This window comes from Dendropsophus ebraccatus, chromosome 9 (genome assembly GCF_027789765.1).
Source record: "Dendropsophus ebraccatus isolate aDenEbr1 chromosome 9, aDenEbr1.pat, whole genome shotgun sequence".
In the NCBI taxonomy this organism is placed as follows: Eukaryota; Metazoa; Chordata; class Amphibia; order Anura; family Hylidae; genus Dendropsophus; species Dendropsophus ebraccatus.
Genome location: NC_091462.1, coordinates 29,496,639 through 29,518,449, shown reverse-complemented (window position 1 = coordinate 29,518,449; position 21,811 = coordinate 29,496,639). Strand labels below are relative to the sequence as shown.

General features: G+C 42.0%; 2 protein-coding genes across 2 annotated transcripts in view; one reads left to right on the top strand and one right to left on the bottom strand.

Annotated features, from left to right (window-relative positions):
* Nucleotides 1-21,811, bottom strand: part of LOC138800812 (bile salt export pump-like) — a 68,995-nt gene that overhangs the window by 23,860 nt on the left and 23,324 nt on the right. Inside the window, exons 13-16 of the mRNA XM_069982861.1 lie at nt 20,625-20,735; nt 20,160-20,285; nt 18,387-18,590; nt 2,202-2,372 (exon numbers count right to left, since the gene is read on the bottom strand). Coding sequence (XP_069838962.1) covers nt 2,202-2,372; nt 18,387-18,590; nt 20,160-20,285; nt 20,625-20,735 — 612 coding nt within the window. The remainder of the gene's footprint in view (nt 1-2,201; nt 2,373-18,386; nt 18,591-20,159; nt 20,286-20,624; nt 20,736-21,811) is intronic.
* On the top strand, nt 4,277-17,382 carry LOC138801021 (axoneme-associated protein mst101(2)-like). Its single transcript, XM_069983413.1, has 7 exons — nt 4,277-4,337; nt 6,522-6,608; nt 9,364-9,558; nt 10,562-10,693; nt 11,756-12,494; nt 12,553-13,299; nt 13,383-17,382. Exons 1-7 carry the CDS (start codon nt 4,277-4,279, stop codon nt 17,380-17,382), a joined length of 5,961 nt encoding a protein of 1,986 aa, XP_069839514.1.

Below are 21,811 nucleotides of genomic sequence, written 5' to 3'. Positions count from 1 at the left end.
TTTTACTAGGGATGAGCGAACCGAACCATTACGAACCAGTTTTGTTACGAACTTTGGAAAAAGCTCGATTCGGCACTGAACCAAACTTTAAGAAAGTTTGTTACGAATCTGGTAAAAATAACAACAGCGTCGCAAAATTGTACTTTTTTCACAGAATAGACCAGGATACAAGGGATTATTACTCCTATAATCCCTTGTATCCTGGTTTTCTGTGAATATCAAGATGTGTGACGTCACCCCTGTTAAGGTGAGACCTTAAATTAGTCTCCTAAGATATACCTGGGTGCTGCCTAATCAAAAATGTAATGTGACAGCTGTCTGTGAGTATTAACCAAGACACATGAAAGCAACTTCAGTGTTCAAGCTTATCGAATTTATTAAGGGAAAATCAGTTCATATCTTTACAATCCGGGTCAAAAAATAGGAGAACCCCGTTTAGCCGCAACAACAAAAAGTAAAAAAAAAAGTCCCATCACTGTCTGAGAAACAAAAAAAGTCCAAAAAAAACTCCCGTCACTGTCCGAGAAACAAAAAAAGTCCAAAAAAATGTCCCATAACTCTCCGAGAAACAAAAAAAAGTCCAAAAAAAACTCCCGTCACTGTCCGAGAAACAAAAAAAGTCCAAAAAAATGTCCCATAACTCTTCGAGAAACAAAAAAAGTCCAAAAAAAGTCCCATCAGCTGTCCCATCACTGCACAGTTGTGTAGAAAAATGTTAGCGACTCATTGGGTATCTTGGTGTCCAAGACCGTGCACCCCAGTGCTGATGTCTGCTCCTTTAATTATGGGCAAGGGCAGTGCATGTCTGTTACTGCCCATTGGGTCAACATTCCCCCAGAACATCACCAGAAAGTTAGCCCATTCTTGCCACTGTCACTTCCCCGATGCTTTAGAGGGCCAGTTCTGCAAAAGTTCTGCCTCCACCAGCTTGCAGCCATCCACCGTTTTGACTGCAGTCCAACCGCACGGTGTCTTACCAACGATGTCAGGCCCAGCGCTCTCAGGCTGTCCTCCATTTTGTGAGCCTGGGTGAATGGAGCCACAGTGGGCAGGAGCTCCTCCGGACCATCAGGGAGGAGAAGGAGATATATGAATGGCTGAGCCAAGGTCAACTAACGGTGGGAAGTGTTGTAGCCCACAAAGGGAGAACCCTTTTCTCTGCAGTGCAGCAGGGAGGGCTGCGTCATACACTTTGTATGGCACATGTGATAAACCTCATAGTGCACAGGTTTCTTTGAACATGTCGTGCCAATTGTTGATCCCTTTTGAGGATGCGACTCTGTGGGCAGGCATCAACGACATCATCCCACTCGTCCGTGTTCTTAAAAGATCATCAGCGAGGATTCCCAGGCCACCACTCCAAAGCTGAACATCCTCATCCATGAATAGTCTGTTCTCAATCATACTGGGATGGGTGCAATCAAGTGGTGCTGCCTCCTCCTTCCCCTCCTCCACACTGGGTCCAAAACAGTACTATTACTGCTGCTGGTTCCACTGTCAAATTTCTGTTTTCCACTATATTGGGTCCAAGGAACTTTGTGTCCTATGTCCTGTGTAATCACTTACACCTTGGCTAATTTTTTTTCACTATTTTTGCACTTTGATTTTTTCCACTTTTTTCATTGTAATAGCAACTGCAACTAAACGAAACTATACCCTATCAGACTCCCACTATTGTAGCTGCAATTATTCAGCCGTTATTGCAAGGTTTGTTTTTAGGTTCAGTTCGGCCTGAAAACGAAAGTGAAAGTTCGCCAAATCGAACCGAAGCAAACTTTTCAAAAGTTTGCTCATCCCTACCTTTTACCAATATAGTTACCCTACAAATGATGAGCTCAAAGTAGGGTAACACACAAAGGATCTCAAATTATAGTAGCACAACATACAGAATGCCTACTCTGAAGCACCCCCTATATTATGACTGCAGTCTTGTTCATATGTCATATATAATAATGATTCTTTGTCTTTCCTAAATGGAGAACTTTTTGTAAGTCTTTTAATGACCCATGAGCTGATTCATCAACCCTGTGTAGTGTACTTTATATGTAGCACCTCTGCAGAAGGGACCATGTGCAGGTTACCCTCCCCTGGGTAGTGGGAACAACTAGCACTGGACAGCCTCTCTCTCTATGTACTGCATGGTCTGTTTGTATATGGAACATACATACTCAGCCCTTCCCAGGGAGTTAGCAAAGCTTTACCTTATCTAAGGCCTCTTGAACGATGGCTTCACTCTCATTATCCAGGGCAGATGTGGCCATATCAAGGAGGAGGATCCTGGGATTTCTGACAAGGGCCCTTGCAATTGCAATCCTCTGCTTCTGTCCTCCACTCATCTGTCCTCCACCTTCTCCAACCATGGTGTCAAATTGCTACAAATATGAATAAATAAGTTATAACCATGAGGAAGCTGTGATGGTCACAAAACCAGTTAAATACCGTATATTAAATCTATCTACCAATCAATCTATTATCTATCTCCTATCTATCTATCTATCTATCTATCTATCTATCTATCATCTATCTATCTATCTATCTATCATCTATCTATCTATCTATCTATCTATCTATCTATCTCCTATCTATCTATCTATCTATCTATCTATCTATCTATCTATCTCCTATCTATCTATCTATCTATCTATCTATCTATCTATCTATCATCTATCTATCTATCTATCTATCTATCTATCTATCATCTATCTATCTATCTATCTATCTTCTATCTATCTATCTATCTATCTATCTATCTATCTATCTGTCTATCTATCTATCTATCTTCTATCTATCTATCTATCTATCTGTCTGTCTATCTATCTATCTATCTATCTATCTATCTATCTATCTATCATCTATCTATCTATCTATCTATCTATCTATCTATCTATCTTCTATCTATCTATCTATCTATCTATTCATCCATCTATCATTCATCTATCTATCTATCTATCTATCTATCTATCTATCCATCTATCATCTATCTACCTAGTATACAGAGATCTTGTAGAACTCCAATAATCCGTGATATAAATGGTGTTTATTGTTAAATAGTTAAGCATACAAGCGACTTTTCGACTATTGACGTCTTTTTCAAGCATATCTATCTATCCATCATCTATCTATCCATCCATCATTTATCTATCTATCTATCTATCTTTCTATTATCTATCTATCTCCTATCTATCTTCTATCTATCTATCCATCATCTATCTATCCATCCATCATCTATCTATCTATCTATCTATCTATCTATCTATCTATCTATCTATCATCTATCTCCTATCTATCTATCTATCTATCTATCTATCTATCTCCTATCTATCTATCTATCTATCTATCTATCTATCTATCTATCTTTCTATTATTTATCTATCTATCTATCTATCTATCTTGGATCTGTTGCACATGTTTGAATAAATCTACAAAGTTTCTTTCACTATATTGGGCATGCTGTGGACTTTCCTAATAATATACAGCTTCAGTCTAGTCAGGACTGAGGTCCACTGGCACCAACTACAAGATCTATCTATCTATCTATCTATCTATCTATCTGTCTGTCTGTCTGTCTGTCTGTCTGTCTGTCTGTCTGTCTATTCTATCTATCTATCTATCTATCTGTCTGTCTGTCTGTCTGTCTGTCTGTCTGTCTGTCTATCTATCTATCTATCTATCTATCTATCTATCTATTTGTGGTTTCAATTTGCATACAAAGAACATTACATTAATATAGAAATATAAATGAGTATGAGTACGCCGCTATTGCCCATCAGGCGAGCAGGGGATACGGCAGGTGTACGCCATGAAGAAGGGGCGTATCTGCACCTTCTCCCTGGGGTACCCCAGAGGGCAATGATAGTAACTGTCCCCCTGAAAGTCTAAAGTCCGTGTTCACACACTGCAGTAGTATGAATTTCTATAGTTTGGTGATTCGGTTATCAATTGCGTAATTTTTACAGCTAAAACATTACAGAAATCTAACTTTGCACAGTTCTACACCCCAGCCCAAGGCTATAATATAGAAAATGTCATCTGTCAATAGAATGACATAAATCTCCTCTGAACAACAGTGATTCTATGAACAATTACTAATCACAGGTTTCAGTGATCTGGAATAATCTAGTAATTGTGGGGTCTGTATACTATACGCCACTCATTGGCTCTGGTCTTATATAAATAGCAGCGCAGGTAGCTGTCAGGTATCAGGTAGATAACAGATTCCTCTTCGTGAAGAACTGCACAGACTCTACCTCGGCTGAGCGGCGTTGGGCCCGGCAATATGAAGCTTCTCATCTTCTCTGTGCTGCTGGGAACGGTGGCGGCAAGAGTACTCCCAAATCGTAAGTGCCCAAAGATTGGGTATGGATGGTCTTATAAGACTTTAGAGTACTAGTAGGCTTTTGGGTATTGATAGATTTAATCTTCAACTAATGTCTACTAATGTTAAGGTGACCACACACCTTCAAAACCTGTAGACGTAACAGTTATCTCTCCCGATTTCCTCATACTCATGAACATTTGGCAAACATACATACATTCTCAAAGGAGATACAGACAGCTCTGTTGGTAGTTTATCTCTCTTAAAACTAAATAGTCATGAAACCCTCTAAAATTTTGACAGTCAGCCAGTCCTGCCAAGACAGCGGGTTTGGCCTACTTTTCACCAAAGTGTATGAGGACCTCTAGTTGTGCTGTAGCTCTGTTATTCCTCCTAGAAATGTGGTACCATACCTCTTGGCAATAAGGTGTGTATGAAGCCATCAGCACTGATTGGACGGTGTCATGCTGTGTAGGGAAACACCCTGTTGTCTAAGTATACACTAAATGCCAAGCATGGTGGTGGGTCTACTTTAAAGGGGTAGTGCGGCGGTAAAGAATTATTCACAGAATAACACACATTACAAAGTTATACAACTTTGTAATGTATGTTATGTCTGTGAATGGCCCCCTTCCCCGTGTCCCCCTCCCCCCGCCCGTGTACCCGGAAGTGTGGTGCGTTATACATACCTGTCACGTGCCGACCCCCATCTCCGATCTTCAGTCAGTGACGTCTTCTTCGGACAGACGGCGAACAGCTCCGACTGTCCCGAATGCCGCCCGCCCTCTGCAGCGTCATCCGATGCTCAGCCGCGATTGGCTGAGCATAACTGTGCTCAGCCAATCGCAGCTGAGCACAATTATGACGCAGCAGAGGGGGGGCGGCGGCAGCGATTCGGCCGGCCACCCGAAGATGACGTTTGGCACAAGATGGAGGACATGCGCGACACTGATCAGGTAATGTATAATGCACCAACACTTCCGGGGACACGGGGAAGGGGGCCATTCACAGACATAACATACATTACAAAGTTGTATAACTTTGTAATGTGTGTTATTCTGTGAATAATTCTTTACCGCCACACTACCCCTTTAACATTATAGGGTTGGTCACAGTTCCATGTACAGTATTAGTAAGAGTACTTACTACACTTACTGACAGCAGCTCCCTGTGTACCTCATGGAGCTAAAATCAGACTATCCTCCTCCAGGCTGTCCTGTCCTACTCTGAGGTGAGTCTGTCCATAAGATGGCGGACATGGAGGAGCATGTGAACATGCCCCGCCCCCAGTGTCCACTAGTGAGCCTATATATGCCTATGGAGGACACGGGAGGGGGAAGGGCATGGTCACTTGCTCCTCCATGTCATCCATCTTATGGACAGAATCACCACAGAGCAGGACAGCACAGCCTCCAGGAGGGGAGTCTTTATGCTCTATGAGGTACACAGGGAGCCGCTGTCAGTATATACAGTAAGTACACTTACTAATACTGTACACTGAACTATTTTACTATCAAGTGGCCAACTACTTTAAAGACTCTGGGTGGTATCCAATAACAACAAACATATAGTGTTGTATGTGATTGTACTCAAAAAGCATCTTACTATAATATATAAGTATAGTAGTTTGGAGTTGGGTGATTCCAGTTAAAAAAATAAAGCACAGCTACTTTCATGCATAAACAGTGCCACCCCTGTCCTCAGCTTGTGTGTAGTATTACAGTTCAGTTCCATTCACTTCTATAGAACTAAGCTGCAAAACTGCACCCAAACTGAGAACAAGAATGGTGCTGTTGAAGATGGCGGCCATGTTTTTCTAAGCCTGCATAACCCCTTTAAGACCACTGGGGAAGTCTTGTTGCCGGAGCGTATACCATGTTTATATGCTCCGGCCGGGATTCCATAAACAGCAAGGTAACGTATTTTTTCGTATTAACCACGGCCGTTGTTGCAATCGGCAACAACAGCCGTAGTTTTGCGAAAAAATACGTAGTGTGAACATAGCCTTATTGTGAATAAACTCTTCTACATTATATCGGAATAAGTGATTTATTTCTCAGACTACCACAAGGCAGTGTTGATAGGAGTTTCTTGCTTGAAATTGCTTGAAGACTTGACAGATTTATACACTGAGAATTCATAGCAATTTACATTACAATATAGATATTTGTGTGCATATTGCTTTAAAAACCCCATTTATGTGCAGTGTTCAACCGCGGTTCCTCGAGCCCACAAGAGAAAACCAATTTTCAGGCCCACCTTGCATTCAACGCACTTATTAATGTTAACATAGGTAAGACAATTTTCCATGCATGATAACACTGTATATTTAAATGCAATAGTCATACTGTACATCTACTAGTAGTAAAATCAGGATAGAAAGAGCAAATATTGTACCGCCATAATGTTACTGTCCATATCAGGTCAACTGAGACCAATATTACCAATAATAGGATACAAGGAGCAAATATCACTGCCACATCATGACCAATGCTATTACCACTATACTATTGCTGACTAAATCCAGAGTACTAAGGCCAATAATACCAACAGTACCAGTTTACAAGAGACAAATTATACCGCCGCATAATGACTAATCTCACCACTGCTACTAAAAAAATCCACGGTACAAAGACCAAAATCACCTAATACAGTGACCATATAGGACAGGGGTGTCACACTCAAATACACAGTGGGCAAAAATTAAACAATTGAACAAAGTTGCGGGCCAAACTTGATATTTAATGAAAAGTGCATGTGGTGTTTCTGGCACTGCCTATTCTAAAGTAATTTCCCCCACATGGTAGTTACCCATTATATCCCTCAAGCAGTAGATAAAACCATAATTGTGCCCCATATAGTGGCCCCTCCCCCTCCAATAGTCACCCACATACTAGCCAGGCCTACTATTAGAACCCCACATACTAGCCAGCCCTCCCAATAGTAACCCATAGAGTAGCCAGCACACCTAATAGTGCCCAATATAGTAGCCAGCCCCCCGAGAGTGTCTTATATAGTAGCCAGCCCCCAATAGTGTCTTATATAGTAGCCAACCCCCAATAGTGTCTTACATAGTAGCCAGCCCCCAATAGTGTCTTATATAGTAGCCAGCCCCCAATAGTGCCCAATATAGTATCCAGCCCTCCCAATAATGTCTTATATAGTAGCTAGCCCTCCAAATAGTCTCTTATATAGTAGCCAGCCCTCTCCCATAGTCTCTTATTTAGTAGCCAGCCCTCCCAATAGTCTCTTATATAGTAGCCAGCCCTCCCCAATAGTCTCTTATATAGTAACCAGCCCTCTCTCATAGTCTCTTATATAGTAGCCAGCCATCTCTTATAGTCCCTTATATAGTAGCCAGCCCTCCTAATAGTCTCTTATGTAGAAGTCAGTCCCTAAAATAGTCTCTTATGTAGTAGCCAGCCCTTCCCAATGGTTTTATATAGTGGCCAGCGCTCTCCAATCATCTTATAAAGTAGCCAGCCCTCTCCAAAAGTGTCTTATATGGAAGCCAGTCCCTAAAATAGTCTCTTATATAGTGGCCTACGAGATTTTAATATGGGAGGTCTGAGTGGCCATCCGGACCACCCATATTATAATCCGCTGCAACATCAGTAGGGCCAGATTTAACACAGCAATGGAAAAGAATTGCGGGCCAAAAATAATGGCACCACGGGCCAGATTTGGCGCAGGCCAGAGTTTGGCATGACTGATATAGGAGGTAGATCCATGCTTTACACAGTCTCTGCACATCTAAAGTAATTACAGTGTAGCTACATCCAGTGACTCACAGAGGGCGCCTTCTCTGAATGTACTCTCACTGTTTTCCTTTTCTTCTCTGTCTGGGCTAAGTGTTGTTCCCATACAGTAGAATCTCCCCTGTTCTATACAGTAGATGGCACCATATGCAGGCTTCAATAGAGTAGATGCCTCTCCCCCACCACAAAAGAAAACTGCAACCCACCTAACACATGCCGTAACAAATGCTACTGCTGCAGCTTTTTTTCCTGTGTGCTAAACAGCTGCCTGTAAAGGAAGTACTGGCCTCCTGCACACAATCAATTGCATGTGCATCTTAAAGGCACACACACACAATTGAATGGTGTGCTTACCCAGTAACCAGGACAGGTGCCCTGGATTCCCGGGACCACCCTGCATCAGAAATTACAGCTGTCAGGAAACACCAAAGGACTAGTCTATGTGTAGCTGAAAAAATCAACAGAGAACTGAGGACTGCAGGGATGATCACTGGGTCTTTCATACAGCCCTCTGTTTCCATCTTTAGGCTATGTTAACAATATGTAAACACCCGGCCGTTTCGTGACCCCGGCCGGGTCACGGAACGGCCGGTCTTAGCCCGGATCATCATCATTTAGTACCGGCCGGGTGATCATCAGCGCGCGCCTGCATCAGAGCTTCCCATAGCCCACAGTGAAGCAAGCGGCCGGAGCCGCTCGCTTCACAGTGTGAACTGACAGGTCTGTTTTTTCCGGAGCCGCATGGGTTCCCGGACGGAGCGTATATGATGTGTGTATGCTGCGGCCGGGATCCCATTGCAAATAAGGCTATGTTCCACCCTCAAAACTATGGCCGTAGTTCTGCGGCGAGAAATAAGGCCTTAGTTGTACGTAGTGTGAACATAGCCTTAACCAGCTGCACATCCCCGATCAGCTGATCACTGATCTTATTTCACTGGTAGGTTGATAATCACTCCATGTAATAATAGCCAGCACTCTCAATGGTCCATTATGAAATCTTCCACTTTAGCTGGTCACATTATAATAAAGTTTATATTAAGTACGAATTGGCTTTATTCTTCAACAACTTATTAGTGGCCGAGCTGCCATCCCCCGGTGAAGTGCAGCCATGAAATATTGGCAGGCGTTTATGCCTTTTCTTACTGATATTATTGATGACCTCTTGTTCTTCTTTATTCCATTTGGAGCACTCTGGATAAGACGCTCACATTAGTTTTCCACATGGATTTGTAAAAAAAAAAAGTAATATCTAAATACTTAAAATATTCTAATGCCTGATCCCTATTGCAGTAACGCTGCCTGAAGGAGAAGAAGAAAAGAGTCCTCAGTTCCCTCATTTTCTGAAGAGAAATGACAACGCTTACGACAAGAGACTCAAGCAAGAAGGAACCAACGGGACGGACCCCTGCACATCACCACCATGCACCACGGACGCCGACTGCGGGGCTGACCAAATATGTTCTGAGCTCCACTGCGGGTTCAGATGTATAGTTAATACTACAGGCAAGTAACAACTAAAGTCTTTTCTGTGGTAATAGGAAGCTTAGAAAATAGTTTGGTTCTGTTCTATTTAATAGTTTTCGAGCCCATTTTCAATACGGTTAACGGAAAACTGATACAGTGTGTTATGCTCTGCAAAGCTGACCCTAAGCGCGACATAAAGATTGATGCTTATGTCTTACACCTCCTCTTTAAATAAAATAGTCAAATCTTATACAAAGAATATATGCCATGTGTCTTCTAGAGATGATATTGGCATAGGCTGTATCTCAGTTTTCTAGGCGTTCCTTAGGCTGTATCCACCCGCTGCATGGAGCTGGCAGACAGCGGGAGTAAGGTGCCGATAGTTCAGGTTCATTCGAACCTGAACTTCGGGAAATCTGCTCATCTCTAGTGTCTTCACATTATATCATTGGGGACATTATTAAATTGGCATGGTCATTTTTAATTGTTCAAGGACTTGGTGTTCCGATCCCAACCGATCGCGAGAACAAGCTAGGAGAAAATCTCGTGTCACATACACCCAGACACAGCGGGACGGAAGTGTTAAGATGGCTGTTTCTCCTCATTTGTTCTAGTGACGGGTCTGAAAACAAAAACACCTAGCACCTTCGCTGATCAGCTGATCAGCACCCGCACCACAATGGGGCTGGAAGCAGTTGTGTGGTGGTGGCAGCAAAACGTGACTACAACTGAGCTCCCATTCAAGTGTATGGGATCCAAGCTACAGTAACCAGGACCAGCCATAACACAGTACACAGATCCAGCTGTTTCTGGCAAAGTTCACTAATGCTGCTTGGTTGGGGTGTTGGCACCCTGCTGATCAGTGACTCCTCTGCATAGTTCATCAGTCTGTTTTGCCGGAAGACCCTTTTAATGTAGCACACTATTAGATTAAACAGGCATATTCTTTCCTTATTTATGGCCACGTTATTTGATTTTATTTTCCTGTGTGATCCCAGCCTTAATGCTTTTTTCCTTTTATTAGCTCTGAGGGAACCATTTAAGCAGTGGCCTGCACATCCCAGACAGCATGCTGGAACACTATTTGCCCCTCAACAAAGAAGATATAACCGAACACAACTACAGGACATCAGAAATCATACAGAACAAAATGAAGGTATATACCATGTAGTATACCAGAGGAGGATGTAGAGCAAGGCTAGAAATAAAAGAAGTCTTTATAATAAGGATGATCGTTCTCAGGAAGGTCAAGGTAGAGTAGTGAGGAAGAGGAAGGATATGAGGATGATAGCTCAAGGCATAAAAAGATATAGTCAATACATAACCTGCAGAGGAAGAAAAGCCTGAGAAATACACTGGATATATGAAAAGTCAATGTGAGAGAAGAGGAATGGAAAGATAATGGGGAAAATGTAAAAAGTCTAAATAAAAATAAAAGTGTGGATTCTAATTCTAAAGGAATATGATAAATGTGGCACCAATGTGTTTTTGCACAGTCAGTGCCCTAAGGAGCCAGAGCAAGACACAGGGATGCTCTCTGTTCATTGAATCCTATTCTCATGTGCCACCTCTGCAGATATGATGATGAAATTATATAGAAAAAAAAATTATAGCAGAAGAGGTTACAACATTTGTTTAGGCAGAGGCGTTAGAGGGGGCAGTAGTTAATGGTATTGATCCTGTTGGGAACAATTAAGACATTATTTATCTAAATTGTATACTACAAAAAGCTGATCAAACACAAAGTTGTATCTTCCTGCACTTAGGAAAGAAACCCAGTGTAGAAAACCTCTAGGGAACCATGGTTGAAGGATTGCCATTCCTTTGAATGTAGAAGGTTGATAATAAATTGATGATACCACCAGATATGGCAATATCACACAAATAACACACACATAATGAATGCAACCATTACATAAGATAATGGTTAAACTAGAACTGTGTTTAAAAAAAACGATCCTTCCTCCTACTGCAGGACTACCTGCGCTTACATCAATACCACTATATAGGCAAGACTGCAGAAGGTATAGGTACCTCCTTATAATGTAATACTAGTGGTGATACCTTGAGATACTACACTGTAGTCTAATGGAAATGGAACATATAATAATCTTGTTGTGGAGAAAAAGATGAAGACAAAATTGAACAAAACAAAAGGTCTTACAAATGATCTCCTTAATAATGGAAACATTAACAAACGTGTTATTTTTGTTTTCAGCTCTGGAAAGACAATTTACACACAACTGGACAAAGCACTGGCTGGACCTGGGAATGCAATACGCCCCTTTACAGAAGATAGAACACCAATCACAACTAACATTGGGCAATCAAGGTAGTGGTACTGTACACCAGGGGATTGAGTTGGCCAAGGTTAGAAAAGAAAGAGATCTTCGTGAAAAAGAGCATAGACATGAAAAAAATTCTGAGGAAGGGCAAGAGTCGCAGAGTACTGAGGAAGACTATGAAAATGATCATTCAAGGAATAAAACAGATGTCAGCAGTACTCAAACCGTAAAAAAAGAAAAGCTTGAGAAGCACGACAAACAGACAAAGTGTCGATGCAAGGGAGGAGAACATGGGGCAGAATGTAAAAAAAAGTCTGAAAAGAACAGCAGCAATGAAGAAGGGCAGGAAAAAGCAGAGAGAAAGAGACATGGAAGTCATGGAGAAGAAGGGAAGGCAGGAACAGAGAAAAAGAGCCATGGGAGACATAGAGAAGAAGGGCAGGAAGGGACAGAGAAAAAGTGCCATGGAAAACATAGACAAGAAGGGCAGGAAAAAGCAGCAGAAAAGAGACATCAAGAACATGAAGGAAAAGGCCAAGGGAGAGTAGCAGAAAATGAACACATAGATAATAAAGAAAGAGCAAAACGTGAGGCCCCTGATAGTTCCCTAAAAAACACAGAAGGCCAAGAAGAACAGACACAGAACATAACAGAGACAAAGGAACAAGCAAGGCATGGGGAAGAAGGGCAGGAAAGAACAGAGAGAATAGGTCACAGAGAACAAGGACAGAAAAGAGCAGAGAGAAAGAGAAACGAAAAACATGGAGAAGAAGGGCAAAAAGGAGGACAGGGAAAGAGACATGGAAGACGTGGAGAAGAAGGGCAAGAAGGATCAAAGGGAAAGAGATATGGAGAAGAAGGGCAGAAAGGAGCAGAGGGAAAGAGACAGGGGGAAGAAGGGCAGAAAAGAGCAGAGGGAAAGAGACATGGAGAAGAAGAACAGAAAGGAGCAGAGGGAAAGAGACATGAAAAAGAAGGGCAGAAAAGAGCAGAGGGAAAGGGACATGAAAAAGAAGAACAGAAAAGAGCAGAGGGAAAGGGACATGGAGAAGAAGAACAGAAAAGAGCAGAGGGAAAGGGACATGGAGAAGGGCAGAAAAGAGCAGAGGGAAAAGGACATGAAAAAGAAGGGCAGAAAAGAGCAGAAGGAAAGAGACACGGGGAAGAAAGGCAGAAAAGAGCAGAGGGAAAGGGACATGGAGAAGAAGGGCAGAAAAGAGCAGAGGAAAAGGGACATGAAAAAGAAGGGCAGAAAAGAGCAGAAGGAAAGAGACATGGAGAAGAAGGGCAGAAAAGAGCAGAAGGAAAGAGACATGGAGAAGAAGGGCAGAAAAGAGCAGATGGCAAGAAACATGGAGAAGAAGGGCAGAAAAGAGCAGAGGGAAAGAGACAGGGGGAAGAAGGGCAGAAAAGAGCAGAGGGAAAGAGACATGGAAAACACGGAGAGCACTGTCATAACAAAACAGACGATAGACATGTAGATGAAAAAAGCCAGGAGAGAGTAGCAGAAAATGGACAAATAGATAATAAAGAAAGAGCAAAACGTGAAGTCTCTGACAGTGCCTTACAAAACACAAAAGGGCAGGTAGAACAGGCACAGAACATAGCAGAAACAAAGAAAGATGCAGAACATGGAGTACAGGAGCAGAAGATAGCACAGGAAAAGAGAGGTGTAAAAGATGGAGAACAGGGGCAGAAGATAGCAAAGAAAGAGAAAGGTGCAAAAAATGGAGAAAAGGGGCAGAAGATAGCAGAAGAAAAAATAGGTGCAAAGCATGGAGAAAAGGGGCAGAAGAAAGCAGAGGAAAAGAAAGCTGAAAAACATGGAGTAAAGGGGAAGAAGAAAGCAGAGGAAAAGAAAGCTGAAAAACATGGAGTAAAGGGGAAGAAGAAAGCAGAGGAAAAGAAAGCTGAAAAACATGGGAAAAAGGGGCAGAAGAAGGCACAGGAAAGGAAAGCTGAAAAACATGGGGAAAAGGGGCAGAAGAAGGCACAGGAAAGGAAAGCTGAAAAACATGGGGAAAAGGGACAGAAGAAAGCAGAGGAAAGGAAAGCTGAAAAACATGGTGAAGATGGGCAGAAGATAGCAGAAGAAAAGAGAGCAACAAAAGAAGAAGCAGAAGGGCAGAAGATAGCAGAGGAAAAGAGGCGTGAAAAACGTGGAGCACAGGGGCAAAAGATAGCAGAGGAAAACAAAGCTGAGAAACATGGAGAAAAGGGGCAGAAGATAGCAAAGGAAAAGAAAGCTGAAAAACATGGAGAAAAGGTGCAGAAGATAGCAGAGGAAAAGAAAGCTGAAAAACATGGAGAAGAGGGGCAGAATATAGCAAAGGAAAAAAAATGTGCAAAACATGGAGAAAAGGGGCAGAAGATAGCAGAGGAAAAGAAAAGTGCAAATAATGGAAAAAATGGGCAGGAGATTGCAGAGGAAAAGAGAAATGCTAATCTCGGACAACAAAGTAAGGAAAGAGCAGATAACATAGAGAGGGTAAAACGTGAGGTTTCTGACAGTTCTGTACAAAAAACAAAGGAACAAGGAGAGATTAATACAGTACAGAAATTAAAAAATGGGAAGAATTGTACAAAGGCACATGGGAAGAACCAAGAAAATAAAGAGCTTAATAATAATAATAATAATAATAATAATAATAATAATAATAATAGTACACTAGAAAAGAGTCACAGAGGAAATTGTACAAAGAATAAGGGCCGAGCAAAGCAAGGGGAAAAGAGAGCTGCAAACCATGCAGAAAATGGACAAGAGTTGGCAGAGGAAAAGAAAGCTGAAAAACATGGAGCACAAGGGCAGAAGATAGCAGAGGAAAAGAGGCGTGAAAAACGTGGAGCACAGGGGCAAAATATAGCAGAGGAAAATAAAGGTGCAAAACGTGGAGAAAAGGGGCAAGAGTTGGCAGAGGAAAAGAGAGCTGCAAAACATGGAGAAAAGGGGCAGAAGATAGCAGAGGAAAAGAAAGATGAAAAACATGGAGAAGAGGGGCAGAAGAAAGCAGAGGAAAAGAAAGCTGAAAAACATGGAGAAAAGGGGCAGAAGAAAGCAGAGGAAAAGAGAGCTGAAAAACATGGAGAAAAGGGGCAGAAGAAAGCAGAGGAAAAGAAAGCTGAAAAACATGGAGAAAAGGGGCAGAAGAAAGCAGAGGAAAAGAGAGCTGAAAAACATGGAGAAGAGGGGCAGAAGAAAGCAGAGGAAAAAAGATGTGCAAAACATGGAGAAAAGGGGCAAAAGATAGCAGAGGAAAAGAAAAGTGCAAATCATGGAAAAAATGGGCAGGAGATTGCAGAGGAAAAGAGAAATGCTAATCACGGACAACAAAGTAAGGATAGAGCAGATAACATAGAGAGGGTAAAACGTGAGGTTTCTGACAGTTCTGTACAAAAAACAAAGGAACAAGGAGAGATTAATACAGTACAGAAATTAAAAAATGGGAAGAATTGTACAAAGGCACACGGGAAGAACCAAGAAAATAAAGAGCTTAATAATAATAATAATAATAATAATAATAATAATAATAATAGTACACTAGAAAAGAGTCACAGAGGAAATTGTACAAAGAATAAGGGCCGAGCAAAGCAAGGGGAAAAGAGAGCTGCAAACCATGCAGAAAATGGACAAGAGTTGGCAGAGGAAAAGAAAGCTGAAAAACATGGAGCACAAGGGCAGAAGATAGCAGAGGAAAAGAGGCGTGAAAAACGTGGAGCACAGGGGCAAAATATAGCAGAGGAAAATAAAGGTGCAAAACGTGGAGAAAAGGGGCAAGAGTTGGCAGAGGAAAAGAGAGCTGCAAAACATGGAGAAAAGGGGCAGAAGATAGCAGAGGAAAAGAAAGATGAAAAACATGAAGAAAGGGGGCAGAAGATAGCAGAGGAAAAGAAAGCTGAAAAACATGGAGAAAAGGGGCAGAAGAAAGCAGAGGAAAAGAGAGCTGAAAAACATGGAGAAGAGGGGCAGAAGAAAGCAGAGGAAAAGAAAGCTGAAAAACATGGAGAAAAGGGGCAGAAGAAAGCAGAGGAAAAGAGAGCTGAAAAACATGGAGAAGAGGGGAAGAAGAAAGCAGAGGAAAAGAAAGCTGAAAAACATGGAGAAGAGGGGAAGAAGAAAGCAGAGGAAAAGAAAGCTGAAAAACATGGAGAAAAGGGGCAGAAGAAAGCTGAGGAAAAGAGAGCTGAAAAACATGGAGAAGAGGGGCAGAAGAAAGCAGAGGAAAAGAGAGCTGAAAAACATGGAGAAGAGGGGCAGAAGAAAGCAGAGGAAAAAAGATGTGCAAAACATGGAGAAAAGGGGCAGAAGATAGCAGAGGAAAAGAAAAGTGCAAATAATGGAAAAAATGGGCAGGAGATTGCAGAGGAAAAGAGAAATGCTAATCACGGACAACAAAGTAAGGAAAGAGCAGATAACATAGAGAGGGTAAAACGTGAGGTTTCTGACAGTTCTGTACAAAAAACAAAGGGACAAGGAGAGATTAATACAGTACAGAAATTAAAAAATGGGAAGAATTGTACAAAGGCACATGGGAAGAACCAAGAAAATAAAGAGCATAATAATAATAATAGTACACTAGAAAAGAGTCACAGAGGAAATTGTACAAAGTGTAAGAACAAAGCAGAGGAAGGGGGTCAGAAGCATGAAACACATGATGGACTAAAACACTATGGGGCAAAGGAAAAGAGGGATGCACACAAGAATGGAAATGGAGATAAAAGTAATCACCAGCTAGGTGAAAGAGTAGGACAGGAACCTGGGGAGAAAAATCCCGGGGAAAGTGTGAAGCTAGGAGAAAGGGAAGGACAGAAACCAGGTGAAAAGAAAGGACAAAACCCAGGAAAAAGGGAAGGGCAGGAACAAGGCGGGGAAAAATCCCGTCACAGAAGAAGTCTGATGCCAGGAGAAAGTGAAGGACAGAAACCAGCTGAAAAGAAAACACAAGAACCCAAGAAAAAAAAACCATGGTGGCACGTGTCCTGTTACAAGAGAAGCCTGAAGCCAGGAGACAGTGAAGGGCAGGAACAAGGGGGGGAAAAATCCCGTCACAGAAGAAGCCTGAAGCCAGGAGAAAAGGAAGGACAAAAAATAACTAAATACAAAGCCACCAATAAACAAGATAGTTCAGAAGAAGACTCACATGAAAAAAATGAAAGCAAAAGTAAAGAAAGCCATGAAGACAGCAATGAATCATCATCTGCCCAACTTACTGAACAACAATCATCTCCAGAAAAAGATCTTGTACCAGCACCTGTAGAGCAGACACCAGTTGTGCCTAGTGAGCAGCAATCGATTCCATCAGATGGGATAAATGATCAGGGACCTAATGAAAATTCAGAATCTGAGCCGCCAGTAAGTGAAAATAATGAACAGCCCCTTGAGTCAGATGGACCTCAAGATGCAAACAGTGATCAGCCACAAGTTCCGAATAATGGCTCACCAGAAGACCAGTCACAAGTCCCAGGCACTGATCAGCTCCCGTCAGCTACAGATAGTGACCTGCCACCTAATGAAAATGCTGAAGGGTCAGGCATTCCAGAAACTGAGCAAGAATCTAAGTGATCCTACCTATGGCTATGACCAGTTACCTTTCTTTTATGTATACAGTTTACACATGTAAACTGCGTCTAAGACAAGAAATGAATGATGACCCACAGAAGCATGCATTGCTAGCTACTACTACTGCCTGATTAAAACTATGTTATAACTATTATATAGAAATAAAATAGTAATGCAAATTCAACTGATCTATCTGGTTTCATCATTTGTACAATAATAATTATGTTCCAGGATGGATCAGTATTAAATCAGAAACAGTCTTTTGCATTTCCTTGAAGTCATTGCTCCTTTAGCCCCTGAAGATGCTTTGTGGTGAAACATGTTGGGGCATTATTTTGTATTTTGATTGCAGCAGTGAGTGCTGTCATTTAAAGGGGTTCTTCAGCACAAAAAAAGAAAAAATCTTTCAAATCAACTGGTGGCAGAAAATTCCAGAGATTTGTAATTTACTTCTATTAAAGAAATTCTCAAGTGTTACGGTACTTATCAGCTGCTGTAAATCCTGTAGGAAGTGGTGTATTCTTTCCAGTCTAGAGAGCAGGAGAGTTTTTTTTTTTCTTTTTAAGATATTTTATTAAAGGTTTTATGGGCATTTGCTACTGCTCCGGACAGTTCCTGACATGAACAGAGGTGGCGGCAGAGAGCACTGTGTCAGACTGGAAAGAATACACCACTTTCTGCAGGAAATAAAGCAGCTGATAAATATCTAAAGACACAGAAATCCATAGACTTTTCTTCTAGCTGGAGATATATGTCTTTTTCCAATGAAAAACACACAACATGAACATAGAACAAACCCCTTCCTAAAAGAAACTAATACATTTAAAGGGAGTCATCAAATCATTGACTTGCATTGAGTCGTAGCTTATGTGTCTTCTAGTATAACCAGTGAGTTACATGGGTCTAGTGGTCACCAACTTAGAAAACATTGGTGCATGTTGGGGTTTTATTCCTATTACGCAATGAAGTTTTAAGCTTTGCTTTGATGACATTTTAAGAACGCTAACCTGAGGAAGGTCCATGATGAAGTTGTAGGCATTGGCCTCTTTTGCTGCCTTGATAATATCATCCATAGTTGCGCTGTCCTTACCGAAGCGGATGTTTTCAGCAATTGATGTGGCGAATAGGACCGGCTCTTGCTCCACAATACCGATCAGAGAGCGCAACCATTGTATGTTTAATGAGCGTACGTCATGCCCATCCAAGGTGACCTATAAAAAGAAAGCACAAGAACCCAAATGAGCAGTAAAAGTGTAGATTAAGTTTCATTTTCACTTTATAAGCCTGGATAACTCCTTTAACTAGTGCCGGCTCCTTAAAGGAGCAGTTCACAAAAAATTATTATTCCCCCCGCCCCCCCCCCCCCCCCCTGCCGGTAGGCACTGGCACGTATACTCACTACAGCTGATCGGTGTCCCGCGGCACAGCTTTTTTTCAGTCCCGTGGCGCTGTTTAAATCCGGGGCGCGCTCACGTCAGCTTCTGCCGAGACTCCTCTTCTGTCTCCAGTGATTGTACGCCGGAACTCATGCGCTTCAATGCATTCTCTATGAAAGCGCATGACTTCTGGCGTTCAATCACAGCAGACAGAAGAGGGGTCACAGCAGAAGCTGAAGTGAGCGTGTGCCGGATTTAAACGGCACTGTGGGACCGGAACGAAGCCACGTTGTTGGACATATGCATGCTACATGCTAGCGCCTAGCGGGGGGGCAATAATAATTTTTCGTGAACTGCCTCTGGCAGTCACAGGCTCCGGGACCCCCACCAGAAGGCATCTTCCCCCAAGTTGCAATGTTGTCATGACTTGGGGGAAAATACCCGACCTGGCTGATAGATTGCCCCATCAGCCAATCAGTGACTGCAGTGGTGACTGAGCGGGCAGTCCATCAACCGAGTTGAGACTTTCTAAACAAATGAGATTCCGGAGCCTGGCGAGGGTCCTGGAGCAGCAAGCCAGCACTGCTGAGGCACAGGGAGAGGTAAGTATTGATTGTTTATTTTATTCTCCCCTGCCCCTGCCGGCTGACATATTTTGAAAACCGTCGGACTTCTCCTTTAACTAAATGTGGCACCTTAAAGGGACATTCCAGCCTCATCCTACGATAAGGCTGGTGAGGATAAACTGCTGCCATGCTCCTTCTGTTTAATGGGTCCTCTATTTCCCGGTTACAGTGTCAAGTTTGATTCCCACCGCTCCCCATTATAAGCAGTCGATTCACACTGGGGTTTGTGTGTTGACCTTGAAAGAGTTACAGTGGGAAAGTTAATTTCGGTGCACAAAGTCGGACAAGAAAGACTGAGCATACATTTGAATAGGAGGAAGAAAATGGTACACAAACAACTGATAGACTGTAATACAGCAGTAAAGATACAAAAAACAGATATATTATCACATCTACTGTGAAAGATAAGTCACTACTAGAGATGAGCGAACCTCGAGCATGATCGAGTCCATCCGAACCCGATCGTTCGGCATTTGATTAGCGGTGGCTGCTGAAGTTGGATAAAGCCCTAAGGCTATGTAGAAAACATGGATATAGTCATTGGCTGTATCCATGTTTTCCAGACAACGTTAGAGCTTTATCCAAGTTCAGCAGCCCCAACTAATCAAATGCTAAACGATCGGGTTCGGATGGACTCGAGCATGCTCGAGGTTCGCTCATCTCTAGTCCCTACTATACACTGATATGACGAACTAACATTGCATTGACACATGTTTTCCATGTTGGGTGGTCCTCTCAAAGTCGTGGGCTACTACCTGAACAGTAGTTCAGTACTCACCATGCCTTCGTCAGGATCGTAGAATCGTTGAATGAGTTGTATCGTTGTACTTTTTCCAGCTCCACTGGGTCCGACAAATGCCGTAGTCTCTCCAGACTTGATGACCATGTTTAATTTGTCTAAAATCTAAGCCAAGACATGACATAGTACATGAGTTATTTAAGAAGAGTCAATGATTACCCATGATCTAACGCTTTCCACTGGGATGCCATATGTTCTCCTACAGAGGTACGAGTATACAGCCCACTGTACAGTGCATTGTACAAGAGGTATTGAAATTACAATAGCTCCATGTAATATTATATGATTATAAGTAAGCTCCCTGTCTGTCTTTATTTTCCTGAAATATTGATCCGCAATGCCCAGACCTCTGTGGACAATCACTGACCATAGCAGTGATGCTACCCCCACCTTGCTTACTGTGACAATTGCCATTACATAAGTGACCGCACTAAGAGCTCATACCTTGACTTCTGGTCTGGATGGGTAATTGAAAGTAATGTTGTGAAATTCTATCTCTCCCTTCACCTTGTCCAGTTTGTAGCCTTCCTCTGACATGCAGTCAATTTGTGGCTCCTGTAATAGAATAAAATGAGCCGAACATAAGTTGTTAAATGGCAATTGTTGTTTCTAACACCATCCTTCCTGTATAGTTACTTCATTTACCAACACTACTTCTTACCCCAGAATAAAAGCTTTAAAGTGTTGACTATTAGGTGTATTGCTTGCTGCCATGTAATCTGCTGTTCGCTGTTGTTAGGCTCAGTTATGCTGCGTTTACACGAAGCGATAATTCGCCCAATCGTTCGTTTAACGATTTTGTTTTTTATAACGATCAGCGTTTAGACGAATAGATCGTTAGAAAATTCGTAAGAAAAATCATTATTGCGATCGTTTTTAAGATCGCTTAAGCCCATCTTTTACATAGGGTGAATCTTTGAAAGACTGTTTACACGAAGCGATCTGCGAATTTTTAGCGAACGATGAACAATGATTTGTGAACATGTTGAAAGATCAAAATGAACGATTTTTCGCTCATCGCTTGATCGTTTGCTGTGTTTTCACGGAGCGATTATCGCTGAAATGCGATCGTTATAGCGAAAATTCGAACGATAATGGTTCCGTGTAAACGCAGCATTACTCTGTGTTATCAGAGAGACTAATATGGAGCACAGGTGGGGGCAGGACTAAGAGATGGTGAGAGCCTGGGCTGTTTAGCTGCACCCTATCTGCCTCCTCCTTAGGATCCACACTGTCCCCAAAAGGTAAATCAAGGCTTCCCTCTTATTGCTGAACACCAATAAAGTTCTGAGCAGCTGTTGCTTGTGTTCATATTGTATGTACACAGCAGGATTCATCTGTCAACCAAGCAGGGATAGGGCTGGGAAGGGGAGTAAGGAGGCATTACAGCCACCAGCCCTTTAGGGGCTTGGGAGTCGCCTCTTTAAAAATAAAATATATTAATATGTATATATATATACAGTATATATATATATATATATATATATATATATATATATATATATTTATTTATCCCCCCCTACATTATGAAAGCATGGAGAGATATATGAAAAGTACCATGTGTCTCCGTGTCCTCACAGCTATCTAACAGTGTCAGTAGTCTTGAATTTGAATTGCAGGTGACAGATCCC

What these genes read in the sequence shown, in the direction of transcription:
- LOC138801021 (XM_069983413.1), top strand. Translation starts at nt 4,277, where the DNA reads ATGAAGCTTCTCATCTTCTCTGTGCTGCTGGGAACGGTGGCGGCAAGA. An exon ending in GGCAAGAGTACTCCCAAATC is followed by an intron (nt 4,338 to 6,521) that starts GTAAGTGCCCAA and finishes ATTTATGTGCAG; the next exon opens with TGTTCAACCGCGGTTCCTCG. An exon ending in ACTTATTAATGTTAACATAG is followed by an intron (nt 6,609 to 9,363) that starts GTAAGACAATTT and finishes TCCCTATTGCAG; the next exon opens with TAACGCTGCCTGAAGGAGAA.